The sequence below is a fragment of the Microcaecilia unicolor genome, chromosome 3, assembly GCF_901765095.1.
Source record: "Microcaecilia unicolor chromosome 3, aMicUni1.1, whole genome shotgun sequence".
In the NCBI taxonomy this organism is placed as follows: domain Eukaryota; kingdom Metazoa; phylum Chordata; class Amphibia; order Gymnophiona; family Siphonopidae; genus Microcaecilia; species Microcaecilia unicolor.
The window spans coordinates 353,838,266-353,856,483 of NC_044033.1; the positions used below are offsets into that span (position 1 = coordinate 353,838,266).

The window sequence follows — 18,218 nt, forward strand, 5'->3', positions numbered from 1 at the left end:
TAAAAAGGCGACTAGGCGGTTTACACAAATAAAAAGCAAACCTTACTGTGCTGACGGAGGGAGAAAGGGGAATTGCGTAGAGGGTAAAGTCATGAAGATTGGTATGGAGGGATGCAGGCTAAGAGGTTGAATCAAAAGCGACAGAGAACAGTAGAGATTTCAATAGTGCTCTGAACGACTGTGTGAGCAGAGAAGAGAAAGAGTTCCAAAGTTTGGGTATTAAATAACTGAAAGAAGTGTCATGGGAAAGAGAAAGGTGGAGTACAGGAGGAGATGGAATGCAGAGAAGATGGTCAATGGATAAATTAAGGCAAGGGGATGATTCATAGGGAATTAGCAACTTATTCAAATAGGTGGGGGTAAACAGAAAGCAGCCCTTGAATATCAGCATGTGTATCTTAAAGTGAATGAGAGCAAAGAAGAGCTAATGTTCAAGGCGGAGGAGGGGGGGAGGGGGTGACATGATTAAAACAGTGTGCCCAGTGGATGAAAAACATTATATACATTATATATCTACATTATATAAACACTTAATAACAAGCCCTAAATATACTGTCCTTTACAGGCATGTGTGCAGTTATCCTGATAAACGTACTGCTGAATTTACAGCCACATCCAGTTGCTAGCTTCTGAGAGCTGCTGCAGCTTGTTTTATCTCATATGGTTTCAACTTCTAAAGCTTTAAGGAAAAAATATTGGGCAACAAGAAAAATAAAAGTCTACCTCCAGGGACTTGTTCCATGAAGATCTTAATGAAACCACTCTCACTGAATGAGCCCAGATACTGGACAATATTCTTGTGCTTCAGGTGTTTATGCAATGCTATCTCCTCATGCAAAGGTTGAGAGTACCTAAAAGAACAACAAAAAAAAGATGTGCATGTAGTCAAATGAACTTGCGCTTCACATGCTCAAAAACTGAAGACAGAATTAATTCTGCACAATTCAAAGGTGTGGATAATAATAATGTCTAGGAGTTTATCTCCAGAATATAACACTATTTCTCCATATATCTTTCTAGATATTGTTACTCTAAGTATAACAGAAATTAGCATAAACAGTAAGAGACTGCTTGCATGGTCTAATTGTAACAAGCCCACAAACACAAACTGTTATCAGAAGTCTTGAGAGACACATTACTCTGTTTAGAATAGTGCACTTGGACTCACAAACAAAAGTCTTAAGATGAAAGGAAAATTTAAGGATACAAATAAAATTCACATTTGAGCACTTTTTAATTTTTGGATACGTATTACTGTAGAACTCTGGGGGCTTATACTAACCCATGATAGCGTTTTTAGCTTGTGGTAGAAATCAGCTGGCAGTAAACTCAGAGATGCCCATTATATTCCTATGGGAATTTCGGCATTTACTGCCAGCTGATTTCTACTGTGGCTTAGTAAAAGACTCCCTTTATTTGTAATAATTGAGAGGAGTGGGGGGAAAGAAGTTTTAATCAATTTGATCCACTGCACCAGTCACCCTTTAACACAGACAAATACTAAAGATGTTACTGTGTGCATATAAAGTGGAATTTTAGCAGGGGAATGCAGGCATATTGAATGGTGACTTCATGTAAACAAACCTGTGTATGAAGCTCTCCTCTAGCCCAGGAAAACCTTTTCTGCTTTCCTAAGCATGCACAGGTGCTTCCATGCTAGGTAGACTTCCCCCTCTCTCTTCAGTCCACATCACAGCAATTTTGAAACCAATTTTAGTGGGGATGAGAGGTGAGCATTCCCAATAGTTAAGCAATTTCATTTTCTCTGCAGACAAGCAAGGATAATGTAGGCAAGCTGAATGGTGATTTCAAAGTTGAGGGTTGCCTTAGAGCTGTAGAAGAATTGCAGGGCTGCTTGTAGGCTTACTTGGAGATGAGATATGGGCAGCTGAACATTTTTTCCTCTCTCGCTCTCTCTTTAAATGAATAGATTGCATAGTACTGCTTGTCCAAAAGCTATGTCTGATGTGGAAAATATGTTCACCTAGTAGTGCTTGGTAAACATATAGACTGAAGTCCAAACCGCAGCCTTGCAGATATCTATTATAGTGGCCATGAGGAAAACTGTGATGTTTGCTGCTACAGCTGTATGGCAATTGGCCCGAATCTTGCCCTGAAATGGTAGATTCGCCTTGTAGTAACAAAAGGTTATAGCCAATCCGAGACCCATGTGGACAGATGACATTTCAATACAATCATTCATGGATTACTTGGGTTGCAAGTTACAAAGAGATGCAAAGCTTTTCATTGCATGTACATTGGAAAGTAGCACTCTTCTACAAACTAGAGAATAAATCTTTACTTCCAGCAAAGAAAAGAATGATGGTAGAGTGATGGACTGATTTGCACGAAATTCAGAGAAAACGTTTGGAGGAATTTGGTATTAGAACACAGAACCACTTTGCAGGGAAAAAGAAACCGTATAGGAGGTGTAGTGAACCGATGCCTGTATTTCATTAATTCTTCTAGCTGAGGTGATTGCTACTAAGAATACTGTCTTCCATGTGAATGGTAGGCACTTCTGTCAAAGGTCCAAATGGTGTATCCATGAGACCAGCTACCAGCACATTTAAGTCCCATGGTTAAAGTGGAACTTTAAGGGTAGTTTGGTGTTCATCAGATCTCTCATAAATCAGGATATGAGTGGAAGCATGGCAAACTGTTTTTGACTAAAATGTGATATACAGTATTTGCTGATACGTACAGTCTTACTGACAGTCTTAAGGCCCAAGTTAGAAAGATACAGAAGATATGTCAACACTTGTGAAATGGTGCAAGTGAAGGCATCAGATTGTTTGCAGCACTTCATCGTGCAAACCAGGTTCACTTGTATTGATAAGTCTTCCTGGAAGCAATGATAGTCTTAATGTCTTTGGGAACTGGTAATATCTACACTATCTACCTTTCAATATCCAAGCTGAGAGGTTTATGGACTTGATCCTGGGGTGTACAAACTCAATTCTGCTCTGTTAGCAGTGTGGGTAAAATCACCGGAGGTAGCAGCTCTTCTATCATTAAGGAGAAAAGATAAGGAAACCAATCTGCCTTGGCCAGTGAGAAGCTACCAGTATGCTAAGAGCTCTTTGTCTCAAGATATTTTCGGTAGTAATTTGGATATCAATGGAAAAGATGGGAATGTGAAAAGGAGGTCTTTGTTCCAAGGAATCATGAACACATTGTGTGCTTATGCATTGAAGGGCTGGTCATAAAGAACAGAAATGCAGAAACATTTTGTTGCCCTGAGAAACAAAAAAGTGTTGGTCAACCCAATCTTTTGAAACATTTATGCCTCACTTCAGAATTTAGAGACTGTGTGAGCCTCTAGTTGATGATTTACTAAAGTCTGTCATTTGATTCAGTTCTCCTAGTAGATGAGTAGCAAAACGTGTGACCTCAATGGTGCATGCAAAATGCCATATTCTCATTGCTTCTTGATAGAAAAGAAAAGAGTCTGAGGTCAAATATTCTGTGTGCTCAGGTTCAAATGGTGTGTTCTAGAGAGTGGCGTGGGGACAAAGTTTGTCCCCATGAACTCTGTCCCCGTCCCCTCTCCGCAAACTCTGTCCACAGAAACCAGTTTAATCACCCTTAAGATTTACCTTTGGGTTTAAAAAGCAAAATCATGTGCATGTAAGGACAGCATAAACGAATTAAAACAAATGCCCTTAAAATGTAATAATACTGGACTGGTCTGGCAAGCAATAATGAAACAGTGATGGAATATTCATTCACATTGCAAGCAATAATGAGCACTAATTTTTCTAATCATTCTACAACTCCAAGCACATTTAATTCTTTTCTCACTATACAAAACAGGGAACCACAGAAAAACTGAAATAGAGACTTCCCTCAAGAAAGCCAGACTCTGTAAGCTGGGTAAACACTGGTAAAAGAGAAATAGAAATGTATTTTCTCCTGCATTCTGCAAAATACAAAAATAGAAAAGATGTACATTTCACAAAGCAGGCACATCTCAGTCCTTAAAAAGTACTAAATAAAAATATTTCTTTTCTATCTTTGTTGTCCGAACACTTTATTTTTCTAATTGGGCTGATCCCAGACTCTTTTCCACTTTCAACGTGTGTCTTCTCTAAATTCTTTTCCACGTTGGAGTTTCCATTTCTTCTCTCTCCTCTTGGCTTCTTCCTTTCTTTCTTTACATCTGTCTAGCAGTGACTTTTCATTTCATGTCCATTCCCCCCCTCCTTATTTGTGTTTATCCCCCTTTCTCTCACCTTAGTCTCTGTTTCACTTCTCATCTACCTACTAGCTTTTACTGTTGTTCCCTCTGTCTCTCACTTACTATCCAGGCTCCTAAACCCCTATCTTCCCCATCTTTCACCCACTTCCTTAGCCCCCATTCCCATCCTATTAGCCCTCATCTACCCTCCACTGGATCTCATCACCCTATCAGTCCCCAGCTCCATCCTTTTCTCTCTTTCATTCCCTTGTTTCCAAGGCCCTATACCCCATGCCCTTTCTTCCTCTTCACCCCTTGCAAGGTCATGTCATTCTCCCTCTCTCCCTTCCCTCCAAGGTCCAGTGTCACTTTCCCTCCCTCTCCACAAAGTCTGGTATTGCTTTCCCTTCATACCACCCCGCCCCCCCAAGTCTGGTGTCATTTTCCCTCCCCCTCCCCACAAGGTCTTGTGTCGCTTTCCTTACCTCCCCCTCCCAAGTTCGGTGTCGCTCTCCCAATCTTCCTGCCTCCCCCCCACAGGGTCGGTGTCACTCTCCCTCCCTCTGTTCCCACAAGGTCCGGTGTCACCCGCCCTCCCTCCCTAAAAGTCCAGTGTTGCTCGCTCTCCCCCCCTGCCTCCGGGTCCTGTGTCGCACTCTCCCTCCCCCCTCTTCAACCTCTGGTGTCACTCCTCCACCTCTCCGCTATGCTCCCATGCAGCCTTTCCATCTTCCGGGCTGCTGGCAGCATTAGCAATGTAAGCACGCTGCTTTCGAGCGACAGGAAGCCTTTTCTCTGCAGCGAGTGACCTGCCTACGTGGAAACAGGAAGTTACAATAGAAAGAAGGCTTCTGGGCCGCACAAAGGCAGCGTGCTTACATTGCTAATGATGCCGGCAGCACGGAAGATGGAAAGGCTGCAGCGGAAGCACAGCGAAGAGGTGGAGTGACACCGGAGCTTGCGGGGGGGGGGGGGGGGGGGGAGAGGGAGAGTGTAATACAGGACTTGGCGGTGGTGGGGGGAGGGAGAGCGAGCGAGTGACACCGGACTTGTAAGGAAGGGAGGGAGGATGAGAAAAAGGTAGCGTCCATTGTAGCGCAGGTGCAGGGGTTATTACCGATCCTGCGGGCGGGGAAATAACCTCTTTTTTGCACCCGCGGTAAAACTTTGATTTTTCCCATTCCTGCAGTTTTACTGCAGATTACCGCGAATACCCGCTACCGTGTCATTCTCTAGTGTGTTCCCCACCTGTGAGGAGCAACACCCATTGTGAGAACTACCTCATAAGTTGGAGATTGAAAGTCATCCTTTGAATAGGTTTTTCTGATCCTGCTGCCATCACAGAAACTATTTGATAGTTGAGGTTAAGAGGATTGTGTGATAATCATATTTTTTGAATATGTATTTTTTTAAATTTTTAAATATTATAGATATGAATGGTATATAAAAATTTTACAAATGGTATATAAAAATTTTACAAAAGGATAGGTTTGGATATAGGATGCTAGCGTTCATCCCACTGAAACTTGAGATGCCACTGAAGTGGCCTCATAGGTAGCCTGGCTAATGGTACTATATGGACAATGGCAACCATGGGGCCTCAAGAGGCATAACGTGTCTCTAGCTGTCAGTGATTGTACTTGGGAGATGTTGTAGGCCAATGTTGTTAATATGCCTTCCCTGTCTTCTGAAAGGAAAGCCTCCTATAGTTTTGTGTCCAGAAGTGTTCCTATCAATTTGATGGATTGTGTTGGATAGAGAACACATTTTTCCTTGTTCGTGATGAAGCGCAGATTTTGCAATGCTGACGTAGTCCTCTGGAGGGTGGTTTAACATATTTGTGGTGTGGGTCCCAATACTAGCCAATCATCCAGGAAGAGGTTATGAGCAGCTTTGTATAGCTGTGCAGTGACAATGGCAAGGTAATTTGAGAAGAATCTGGGTGCTGACAACAATTTGAATGGTAGTATTCTGTACAGGCAGTACTGATCTAGAAAACCGATCTCAGAATTGGAATTTGCTTATTGGCATCCTTCAAATCTAGAGAGGCTAGCCAATCTTCCTGATGCAGTAAAGGCAAGATCATTGCTAGTGTATTCAATTTGAACCTCTCTCTTTATGGAGATCTTGGAGGTCAAGAATTGGCTGTAGTCCTTCTGTTTTGTTTGTGATAAGGAAGAATCTGGAATAAAAGCCTCTCCCCTTATGATGGAGAGGCATAGGCTCCACTGCATTTTTTTCATAATAGGGCCTGTAGTTCAACACGTAATACTTTTAGATGTTGGTATGGTAGTTTTGAAGTTTCTTCAGTATGGGAGTTGTAGAAAATGTATTTTGTAGCCCTGTTTGATGATCTGTAGCAACCAATGATCGGTACTGATAGATTGCCAAGCCTCTCCAAAACACTGAGATCCTCCCCCCCCCCCCCCCCCCCCCCCCCCCCCCCAAACAGATAGCTGAAAATGAGATTTAGGTTTATTAGGCACAGCCTGGGTGGTTGACTGGTTCATGCATTCTCTAGGCATCTGACATGGAACATAGGACTGAAGCAGCTGGCACTGAGTCACATTTCATGTACAACGTTGGCAATATAGCTGAAGAGAACTGTTAATGGCAGAGTTTCTTGTAAAGTAGCTAATGCGCTAAGACAATTGCTCTGACAGGACAGCAGCTCACACACGGCAGAATGATTATCCTCATTTTGAGACACTATCTTTACCGCCAAAAAGGTTTTCCCATAGTCAAGGGGCAACTGCTATGCAGTCTGGGAAATCATTGTGGAATCCAGAAGGTCTAGGTCATGCTGGTCTTCTTCTTCCTTGCGGCTGTGCAGGAAACTGTACGATAGATTGAAATATAGTAAGAGATATAGCTACGTACATATCTCTGGCAGTTAGGTGCTTATATGCCTGCTCTATGGCTGGTGTAAGTGCTTGTGCCTAAATTATGGACGTATACGTTCACTGTTATACTAGTATTTTATAAAGGAAAGTAGGTGCCTATATTATTTTATAGAACAGATTCCTATCAGGGTGCCCAGTTATAACCAGGTTCCTACCAGGGTGCCCATGCTGACTATTGCAATGGACTGTATGCAGGATGTAAAGAACTACTCATAAAGAAACTACAGACTGCTCAAAACACAGCAGCCAGGCTTATATTTGGTTAATCCCGATTCGACAGCGCCAACCCCCTACGAGAAAAACTGCATTGGCTCCCAATCAAAGAACATAATACTTTTAAAATCTGCACCCTGGTCCACAAGATTATCTATGGCGATGCCCCAAGTTATATGGCTGATCTCATAGACCTACCAACCAGAAACACAATTAGAACATCACGAACATACCTAAATCTTCACTACTCTAGCTACAAGGGACTCAAGTACAAATCAATTTATGGATCTAGCTTCTACTATATAAGCACGCAACTATGAACCGCATTACCGAAAGCCATAAAGACAACGCAGGATCACCTCAACTTCCGGAAATCACTAATGACCGATCTGTTCAAAAAGGTATACCCTACTGATCCAACTTAAGTAACTGAACTCAGCAACACAACGAAACCATAACCTGCAATGAATATATCACTCTTCTTCTCTTGATACTCTAATGTTCTGTAACAACATCACTCTGTATTTGTTTCATCACCGGAGGTGGCTAACACCTCATGGTACTATGTAAGCCACATTGAGCCTGCAAATAGGTGGGAAAATGTGGGGTACAAATGCAACAAATAAATAAATAAATATGGCCCTCTGGCTCTTTGGATGGTCAAGTTGTGCTGTCTCCCATCTGCTGAAGAAGCAAGTGATGGCAGTGTAAAATTTGCAATTGATGCATCTGAACTTTCACTAAGAGCATCATTCGTTGCTAGATTTTTCTTCCTACCATATCTGGTCTTTAGATTTTCTGGTCTCTCTGGATGGTTTCTGTATATTAGTCCTTGATGGTTTAGAATTATTCAAAACTGCTCTGGATAACACAGATTGAAGAGGTAATTGTGGCTGGTCATGATCTGGTGCAGAAAGAACTTTGCATTTGAGCTACAGTCATCTGGATCCAGTCTGAATTGAGATGGGAGAATTCCAATTGTTTAACTGGAGGTCTTACAAAACTTGGTGTACTGGGAGGATGATGACTTCCTTTGGAATGCTAAGCGACTGTAGGATGGCTTGGAAATAGGCTTTGTTGTTGGCTGCTGGTGAAAAACCACGGCAATACCTCTGAGATCTTTAAGAGAAATTCTGGATATGACTGGTCTTCTTAATTCTTCTCTGGAGAAACAATTAGAGGGTCTGGCAGCATAGCTTCTTGATTTGATGGGGTTCTATTCTTCCACATTTTCACTGCTGTAGAAGGATGTGGAAGGACTGGGCATCATCTGAACCTGGAAGAGCCAAATTCACTTGCAGCGGGGAATTCCAGGTACAGTATGGGGAGACCAAAGATTGCTGTAGTGGGCAGGGTGGATGATACAGTGGAACCCCTGGGCAAGTTCCCTACTGCATCTGTATTTTGAAGAAGCAGTGAAGTTATGATGATATTCTAAAGAAGCAGCAGTAAATTATGAGTTACTTCCTGGGCACTAGGTGCAGCCAATGTAATGCAGGCTGAAGGGAGAGCAATAGCATCTGCACTTGCTGCACACTTTTGAGAAGGTTCAGAAAAAATCCCCTTCTGTAGAGAAATGGCTTTTTAGTAGGTCCTGTCTCCTCTACATGTCTGGATTTTTTTTTCTTGTGCTTTTTATCCTCACTGTAGTCTGCCTTAGGCTGGGTAAGTTTTTACTAAGCTTAAAGCCCAATTTTGAATAATTCTGCATACTGCCTAGTCTGTCCCCATGTTCTGAATGGAGCTGGAGATGTGTGTGGGCAATTGCTGGGGGTTATAGATTTTGTTGTTGCAGATACATGAACAGTTTGCTATCTTCTGTGGGAGCTATTACAAGCAAGGCAACAGTGAAGTAAAATTTGAAGCCAGCTTATTGTTCCCAGGCAAGTATGTGATCACTGTTGCTACTCCTTTTTGAGTGTTGGTGTGGCATGCTGGTACCATAGAGGCTAGGCTTGCGGTTTGAAACTCATTCCCACTGACAAAACTGGGGCTAGAAATACTTGGCAGAAAGAGACTAGGGCTCCATGGTCCCCATCAGAACCAATACTGGGTCCAAGGGGCTGTTGATTTGGAGGCATGGGGTGAATTCAGTATCTTGCACGCAAGACACTACTGCTTTTTGACATGATGAAAGAAGTGTGGATAAAAAACATTGTCTGTACATTTTTTCTATGGAGAGCGGAATGTTGCATCCTGTGAGCTTATGGAAAAATGCTGACTGTCCTGATTCAATATTTTGAAATGGTTCTGTGGATGTTTTAATTTACTGTTTATATTTAGAATTTTATGGAGAAATTAGTTAACTACCTGATAATTTTCTTTTATTCCCAAAGGATCAGTCCAGAGAAATGGGTTGTGAACATCTGCCAGCAGGAGGAGATAGAGAACTTTAATGAGTTGTGCCTCATAAGCTCCTTTGCTTAGCAATCAAGCAAGCCAGAATTCGATAAAGTGCTGAAAGAGAGTGACTTCCAGAGAAAAATCTCCAGCCTCTAGATAGAAAAAGAACTATAAAATAAAGGGCAAAACTTGTGCCTTAGAAAAAAATCAAACCAGAATACAAATGTAGCACGATATGAGTTTAATTGTCAGAATTATTGATTTTGTTGGATCAGATACAAATATAAAATATATACAGATGCAAAGACTTTACTTTCACCTTCCCTCTGGAAACTACTGATAACAAAAACTAGCCTGGTGGACACTTAAAGTCCATAAACACACCTCCAAAGAGCAAAAATCTGAAGATGGACAGCAATCACAGAGACTGGAGTTAACCAAAGACATTGAAGCTCCACCTATTCTCAGACAATGACTCAGACTGAAAAGCCCATCTAGCTACCTAATCTGACAAAAGAAGTCCACCTACTCTCAGACAAAGACTCTTGTAATCCTGTGAGATGCCTTCTGGATATGTATCTACCAGCAGATGTCCAGACAGAAAGTCTTATGATGTCATTAAACATGTGACCAGTTACCATGCTCCATCTCAAAACTAGATGAAACCAGTTTTCAGCTATCCCTGAGTTTTCATTGGATCGAGTACACACCCACACTGACTTCAGCCTATGGTCCAACAAGAGATTATAAAAAGCCTGGAAGGATCACGTGATGGACTGAGAGAGAAGAAGACGGTGTTTCTGATCTCTCCTGGGCTAACCCCCCCCACCCAACGCTAATTCCACCCGAAATCAACTGCAACAGATACCGAGAGCAGAGCGGACACGTTGTCTATGGACTCCTTTGTTGTCCGTGAAAGCAGGGTAATGCCAGGCAGGACGGTAAAGAAAGAACCAGAAAAACAACGCGGACACGGAGAAGGCAAGATGGCGGCGAGCCCGAAGCAGGAGGCCGCCTCAGTGTTCAATGCCGCTCAACTGTCTAACTCATGGAAGTGGTGCAGACTGCAATCGCCCCTCAGTTCGACAAATTAGCTGCCCAATAGCTGGGATGAAAACGAGATTAGACGAGACAACTCGAAGAACTGGGGAGCTAGAGATACGAGTGTCCGACATTGAAGACGCGGAGGCTGCTAGAACGCTGGTAATAAAAGACCTACAAAGCGAACTAAAGTCATTAACTCACCACATCGATGACCTAGAAAATAGGTCCCGAAGATCGAATCTCCGCCTAATTGGCAATATCGGAATCAGTCCAGATCGCACCCTCCTCCTTTCAACTAGAGCGCTGGTTAAAATCGGAGTTTGCTCTCTCAGACAGTGCGGGGCCGCTTTGCCTAGAGAGGGCACATTCGCATAGGGAAGCGAAGCATATAAGCAACAGGCCAAGAGTTGTAATTATCAAATGTCACAATTTCATCCACAAAGAGGAAATCTTGCGAGGGGCCCGACAAAAATGGGACAAGCTGATATTTGAGGGATCACCCATAAGGGTGTTTCAGGATTATTCCCTAGCAGTCCAAGAAAAGAGAAGAGCTTTTGGGCCCATTTGCAAACACTTGGCAGACAACAAGCAACGCTTCAGGCTGTTGTATCCAGCATTATTGAAGGTGCAAATAGAGGGGTCATGGAAAACCTTTACAACACTGCAAGAGGCGCAGCAAGGACTAAAGTTTGACCCCACTGTAGAGGCAAGGGCGAAATGACTGACCGGTAAAGAAAGGACTCTTAAGGAAATGCAGGTCACACATAAAGATGGTAAAGTTTGACAAAATGTTTGAATATTGAACCGAAAGTTAATATAAAACTATGTTGAATTGATGTTACAACTGTCCAGAAATGATGTTAAATTTCTATTTTTCATTAAGTTATGTAGTGAAATAATGTGAACAGAGGTGAGAAGCATGCAAGGGGATGGGGGGGGAAGCCGCCATCTTAAGATCTACACTTCTCCAACCGCTGTTTAGGATGGAGAGTGGAGGGTTAATAAGGGAGATAAAAGGGAATGTGGAAGGGAATAGGGGAGGGGAGGGAAGAGAGGGAGGGTTGAGGCAAACATATTTACAGCAATGGATTTGGAGGAATACACATGAAGAAACAGAAGTTCGGGAACCTGATAGATACTGTTTATATAATCAGAAAAGGGCTGTTACTATTCCTGATGAGGAGAGGGACTTAAAGATATTTAAAGAGAACAGAGACAGGGACGCTCTGGTGAGCTGGGCACCGGGGACCCCACAAATCATGAGAATCCGCATAATAGAACTACTGAGTGTTGTCCATGGCTAGAGGCACAGTAACAAGGTTTCTAACTTGGAACGTGGGAGGAGTCACCTCACCAGTAAAGAGAACTAAGATTCTAGCTGCCTTAAAGAGGCACAAAGCAGATGTGGTCTGCTTACAAGAAACTCGCCTATCTTCAGATGAGCACCAAAAACTGAAACAAGGATGGGTGGGAGAAGTACATGCAGCTTCGGCAGCAGGGAGAAAGCATGGAGTAGCTATTCTGCTCAGAAAGGGTCTAGTAGCCAAGTCACACCTAGTAGAAAGCGACCCCCTAGGGAGGTTTGTCATTATCCATCTTTGGCTGCATTACAAAGAGTACCTAGTAGTTGCTGTATACGGCCCAAACCAATATGATAAGGCATTTTACGACCAGCTAGTGCGCTCATGCTTACTTTACAAGTCATTACCAATACTACTAATGGGAGACTTCAATTTGGTGGCGGACCCCCTAATGGACTGTTCCGCGCCTAGACGCGCAGAGAGAGGGGGGCCTGGTAAAAGGGCTCTAAACCAATTTATGCAAGAGCTTAATGTAGTGGATGCTTGGCGTACAATACACCCAGACACTCGAGATTTCACACATCTCTCTAGGGCGCATGGAACGTTCTCTAGGATTGACTACATACTAATAGATAGAAAGATATTTTCACAAATAGAGGCAGTGGAAATTGGGCCGGAGGAAATCTCAGATCACGCGATGGTATGGGCAGACCTTGCAGATGTCAAATAGCACATTCAACCCTCAGGATGGCGTTTTTCCATCCTACTTAGCAGAGAGCCCAGAATTTCAGGAATACTTACAAAGCCGGTGGGCGGAGTACATAGATCTAAATTCAGAATATAAGAATCGCCCAGATGTATTTTGGCCGGCGGCGAAAGCTGTCATTAGGGAGAGATCATAGCATACACAGCAAACCGTGAGCGCAAAATGACGAGGGCTATTGTGTGCTAGAGCGAAAACTCCCAAAAACGAAACCGTAGGTACATGCAAGCTCCACAAGCCAACATAAAGAACAATGCAGGTGGCACGGGTGGCGTTAAATACACTACTTCAAGAGAGAGCCTCTAAGGCATTAGTCCTTAGGAAATATAAGCTGCAGAAATTAGGTAATAAGTCAGGGGCGCTACTGGCAAGGCTAGTTAAACAAAGGGGAGGGCCCCGAGTGATCACAGCGATAAAAGATAAAGAGGATGTGCTTCAATACAAGAGGGAGCAAGTGGCGCAGGTTTTTCAGGATTTTTTTAGTACGATGTACAAGCAAGGACAAGCTCCAAACCTGACCAAAGTGCGAGAATACTTGCATAATACAGGCATGCCCCAGCTAACTAAAGAGGAGGCACGAGCCTTGGGGGACCCGATATCAGGGAGAGAGCTACAAGACATCATCAAGTGCCTACCCACACATTCAGCCCCAGGCCCCGATGGATACACCTGTGAATTCTATAAAATTTTAGGACCTTCGATTATAGGAACACTACACGATTATTTTGAAGAAGTGGTAGGAAAACAGAAATTCCCCCCAAATGCAAATGAAGCCCTGATAACCCTAATTCTCAAACCAGGTAGGCTAGAGAATAAAGCAGATTCATATCGTCCAATCTCACTAATAAATGTGGACGTAAAAATTTTAGCCAAAGTGCTAGCTAACAGATTACAACAATACATTCCTCGTCTTATAGGACCGGAGCAAGTGGGATTCGTGCGCAATCGACACTCAGTAGTGAATGTAAGACGGCTACTACTGGCTATGGGGCACTGTCAACATGCACAGATAAAGTCTGCGCTAATCAGCTTAGACGCTGAGAAAGCGTTCGATAGTGTAACATGGGAATATTTATTTGAAGTGCTCCAGCATATAGGAATACACGGGTGGGCTTATCAAGCGATAAAGTCGTTATATACAAACCCAACAGCAGCTGTGCTAGTTAATGGAATGCGCACCCCACAATTCCCAGTCTCGAAGGGAACTAGACAGGGCTGCCCACTCTCCCCGGTATTATTTCTACTAGCCCTAGAACCACTGCTGAGGATACTGGTCAAAGAACAAGGAATAGTGGGAGTAGAGGTGGGAGGAGAGAATGTTAAAGTGATGGCATTTGCCGATGACCTGCTGATAGTGACCGCTCGTCCAGAGAGTTCAGTGCGAAAGCTGATACAAAGAACCTCAGAATTTGGTAAACTCTCTGGATTTAAAATAAATTTACAGAAATACTACATAATGCAGATGTACCCGCGGGGAGAAACTACAACACTAGAGACAAGTGCCCAATTTAAGCAGGGGAAAGAGATCAAATATTTAGGTGTTCAGATCCCTCAGGACCTGTCTAAACTTTATGACCTAAATATCCAGCCCTTACTATTGAGAACTATAAGGAAACTGGCACAATGGCAGGAGCTGCCTTTATCGCTTTTAGGGCGGGTAGCATTGTATAATATGATGATAGTACCTTGCTGGCTGTATATATTTCAAATGCTACCGTTATATATAAAAAGACCAGATGAACAAAAACTGAACTCAGCTTTGACAAAATTTCTATGGAAGGGGAGGAGACCGAGATTGCCCCTTGCTATGGTCTGTACCCCAAAGGAATATGGAGGACTGGGCCTCTTAGACATCAGATCATTAACTGTGGCAAGCTCTATACGGCATTTAAATGACTGGTTTAGAGGTACGACAGATTTCACTGCAACAAAGATAGAGCTGGAGCTTTTTGGACCATACCACTTCAGTAGTCTTCTCCATGGCTTACAATGCCCCATATCTCCAGCATTAGAGATCTCGCACATCTTACCTACAGCGCAAAAAGCGTGGCGGTGGGTATGCAAACTGCACCGATGTTCCCACAAAGTGACACCTTTGCTTCCCATATGTGGCAACCCAGCATTCCCACCAGGTCTCATATATGGAATATTTAGAAAATGGAAAGAACGGAAAGTTACCTATATTCAGCACATCATCACTGACGAAGGGAAACTACAACCTCAAGCTGCACTGCAAGGATTACAAATACTGGGACCCAATGACTATTTTCATTATTGGCAAATACGTCATTATATCTCAAGTTTGCCTTGGGAAGACCTTGCAGAGGATGTACAAGAGGAGCTTGCCTCAGCACTGTCCTTGAATTCACAACAGAAAGTACCATTGCATTATCATCATAGACATATTAAAGACACCAAATCTGAATTAGACTATGCTAAGTATGCCAGAGACTGGGGGAAAGATCTACCAATACAGATACCAACTAATGTGTTCATGGAGCACGTTCTCTCGCTACGACGCATGTCATCATGGGCTGCACACTGGGAGCTCCAATATCGATTTGCTCTGAGACTTTATGTACCCCCACGCAGGGCATTCCACATGGGATTGTCTACAGATGGAGCTTGCCCAAAATGTAAAGGAAGTGGAGCGACATTAGGACATATGTTCTGGAACTGTCCGAGAGTCACCCGCTTCTGGACCAACCTACTTAGACAAATTGAGAGCTTATGGAAGGCTAAATGGAGGTGTACCCCTCTATTACTGGCAAGCCAGAACTCAGTAAACCTGGGCCTAAGGGATATGTAGCCTTCGTGAAGAGAGCCACTATGATGGCAAAGAAAGCTATTCTAATAGACTGGCTAGAGATCACAGGACCCTCGATTCAGACATGGCGAACTCAAATGATAAATCTCATGAGACTGGAAAGGATACAGACAAAGGAGCAACCTCATACAGAATTAGAACATTTTATGGACAGATGGAGCCCGTTTCTAACAACGTTGACCTCTGAATCTAGAAGTCAGTTATTGAACATGTAATAGAAAGAACATGACAATTGTTGTGTATGTTTTCCATTGGGGTGGAGAAGGGGGGAGAGGGAGGGGGGGGGATGGGGAGTTACAGTGTTAAAATGTTGGTACTAAACATATAGAATTACTTGTACGAACTATGCAATCTGTTACCAATAAAAATGATTTAAACATAAAAAGCCTGGAAAATGCCCAGTTCGCTCCTCTTGCTTCTCCGCTCTGCCTCTTGCCTCTGCTGAACTTCACACACATCTAAAATAAAACTTTCTCCAGGCTCCAGCAACAACTCTGCAACAAAAGACTTCTTTAGCAGTGAGGATCACCTTCATCACTCCAACCAGCTGCCTCCATCAAAGTGAGTTACCATTATCCAGCATAATTTATAATTCAGACCTTTTAATCTTGAAAAGCACATTTCCCCTTGTGAAAGATTCCTAAAAACTGCCTCTCTCTCTCTCTTGTAACGTTATTACATTACCTGTACTGTAAATAAACATTTTAAAATTAAATATATGGTCTTTATGTTCTGAGCACATGTCCTTAAACCTTACAAGTGCAGGTTAATGTAATTCAACAAATATAGTATTTAATTCCCCCTTTTCTTACATATTCTTATTATCATCATATTACCTTATATTTATTTGGTGGAGAATAGAATACAGAAGAATAGAAATAGAATATATAATATATTTATATTATTACTATTTTTACATTTTTCACAAACACCTGAAATTACATAGAACCCAGAAAAACTGAAACCATCACAGAAGGGTGGGCTCTGGACTGATCCTTTGTGACTAAAGGAAAGAAAATTATCAGGTAATTAACTAATTTTTTCTTCCATTACATCCCAAGGATCAGTCCAAACAAATAGGATGTGCAAAAGCAATTCTTAAAAGGGAAGGGACTGTGATATCCCTGCGGCGAGAATCGTGGCACCAAAGGAAGCATTTGCTCCAGCAGACACATCCAAATGGTAATGCTTAACAAAGGAATGAGAAGATCACCACGTTGCTGACCAACAGATCTCTGTCGAAGAAACTGCCCTAGACTCTGCCAAAGAAGTCGCCAAAGATCTGGTAGAATGAGCCTTGATGTGCATGGGAGCAGATCTACCCCTTAGAATGTAAGCCAATGAAATAGCCTCCTTAAGTCATTGAGCCTCTGTCACTTTGAAGGCCGGCAAACCCTTCCGAGGTCCAGCAAAGAGGACAAAAAGATAATCAAACTGCCTGAAATCATTGGTAGCGGTTAAGGACACGCTTTACATCCAACAGTCACAGGGAAGCGTATTCTGCAAAATAGACCTCCCTGGAAAAAGGAAGAAGAAACAGTCCGATTCACATGAAAAGGAAATGCGATCTTCGGCAAAAAGGATGGAGCTGTCTATATGGAAACTCCCGAGTCAGAAAAGCAGAGAAAGGGATCCCTGCAAGAGAGAGCTTGAAGTTCTGAAACTCTCTGTGCCAATGAAATGGCAACTAGAAATAGTGCCTTTAAAGTAAGATCTTTAATAGTTGCTGAATGAAGGGGCTCAAAGGGGGCTGACCAAAGAGCCTTAAGAGCCACTTGAAAACTCCACTGAGTACAAATATTGCGGAGAGGGGGACTTAGATGAGGGACTCCCTTGAGGAACTGCCCTATATCAGGATGAGAAGCCAATGAGGCATTCTGTATCTTGCCTCTATGACATGCCAATGCTGCCACCTGAAACTTTAGCGAATTGAGAGCCATCTGGAGGTTAGAATCAGGGGTCTCCCACTGAGCTGCAATAAGCTCCTGCATAGCCTCATGAATATGGAAAGATACAGGAGGCCTCTTAGTACCTGACATAATAGATGGAACAGGACCAGAGGACTGAGAAACAGGGGAAGAAATGTTTAAAACCTCCATAGATTGTGTGATCAACAGAGGCAACTCTGCTCTCAAAAACAGCCTAGCTACAGTACGATCATAAACCCCGTCTGCCTCTGAAATGTCCATCAGTACCATCAGCAAACTAGGACAGTCAGAATACACAGATTAAAACTCCTCTGAGTCCTGAAGAGGAACATTCTCCAAATCCTGCGAAACTGAAAGTTTTCATTTCTTTGGAAGCTGCTCCTCAAAAGCAATGTGAGGGGGAAGAAGGAGAGGCAGCTTGAGCTGACTTTAATAAAAAGACCTGAAAACAAATTCAGGCAAAATTGGCAGGGCAGAGACTTCTACACCCACAAAACCAACATCCCAGGACATGGTAGCAGGCGAGGAACCCACTGACAAAATGGCCACCGAAGCCTCGCTTGCAGGAGCCAGTAGCCAAGAGCTTAACCCCGCAGCACACAAGACTTAAATAGGCTCAGACATAGAGAATAATAAGTATACTCATAGAAAACAGCCAGTCTCGTGACCTCCAATGCACTGAAGCCCCACAATCTTCCCACAGCACAGGTGCTCTC

At 42.9% G+C, this 18,218-nt stretch overlaps 1 protein-coding gene across 6 annotated transcripts in view; it reads right to left on the reverse strand.

Moving 5' to 3' along the window:
- The window catches only part of MAP3K5 (mitogen-activated protein kinase kinase kinase 5), a 534,389-nt gene that overhangs the window by 150,115 nt on the left and 366,056 nt on the right, over window positions 1–18,218 (reverse strand). For all 6 annotated transcript variants that reach the window (XR_003941620.1, XM_030198514.1, XM_030198515.1 and 3 more), the window contains one exon: window positions 724–851. Coding sequence is in view for 5 of the 6 variants with exons in the window: in XM_030198514.1 (XP_030054374.1) it covers window positions 724–851 (128 nt within the window). In the remaining variant the exon portion in view is untranslated. The remainder of the gene's footprint in view (window positions 1–723; window positions 852–18,218) is intronic.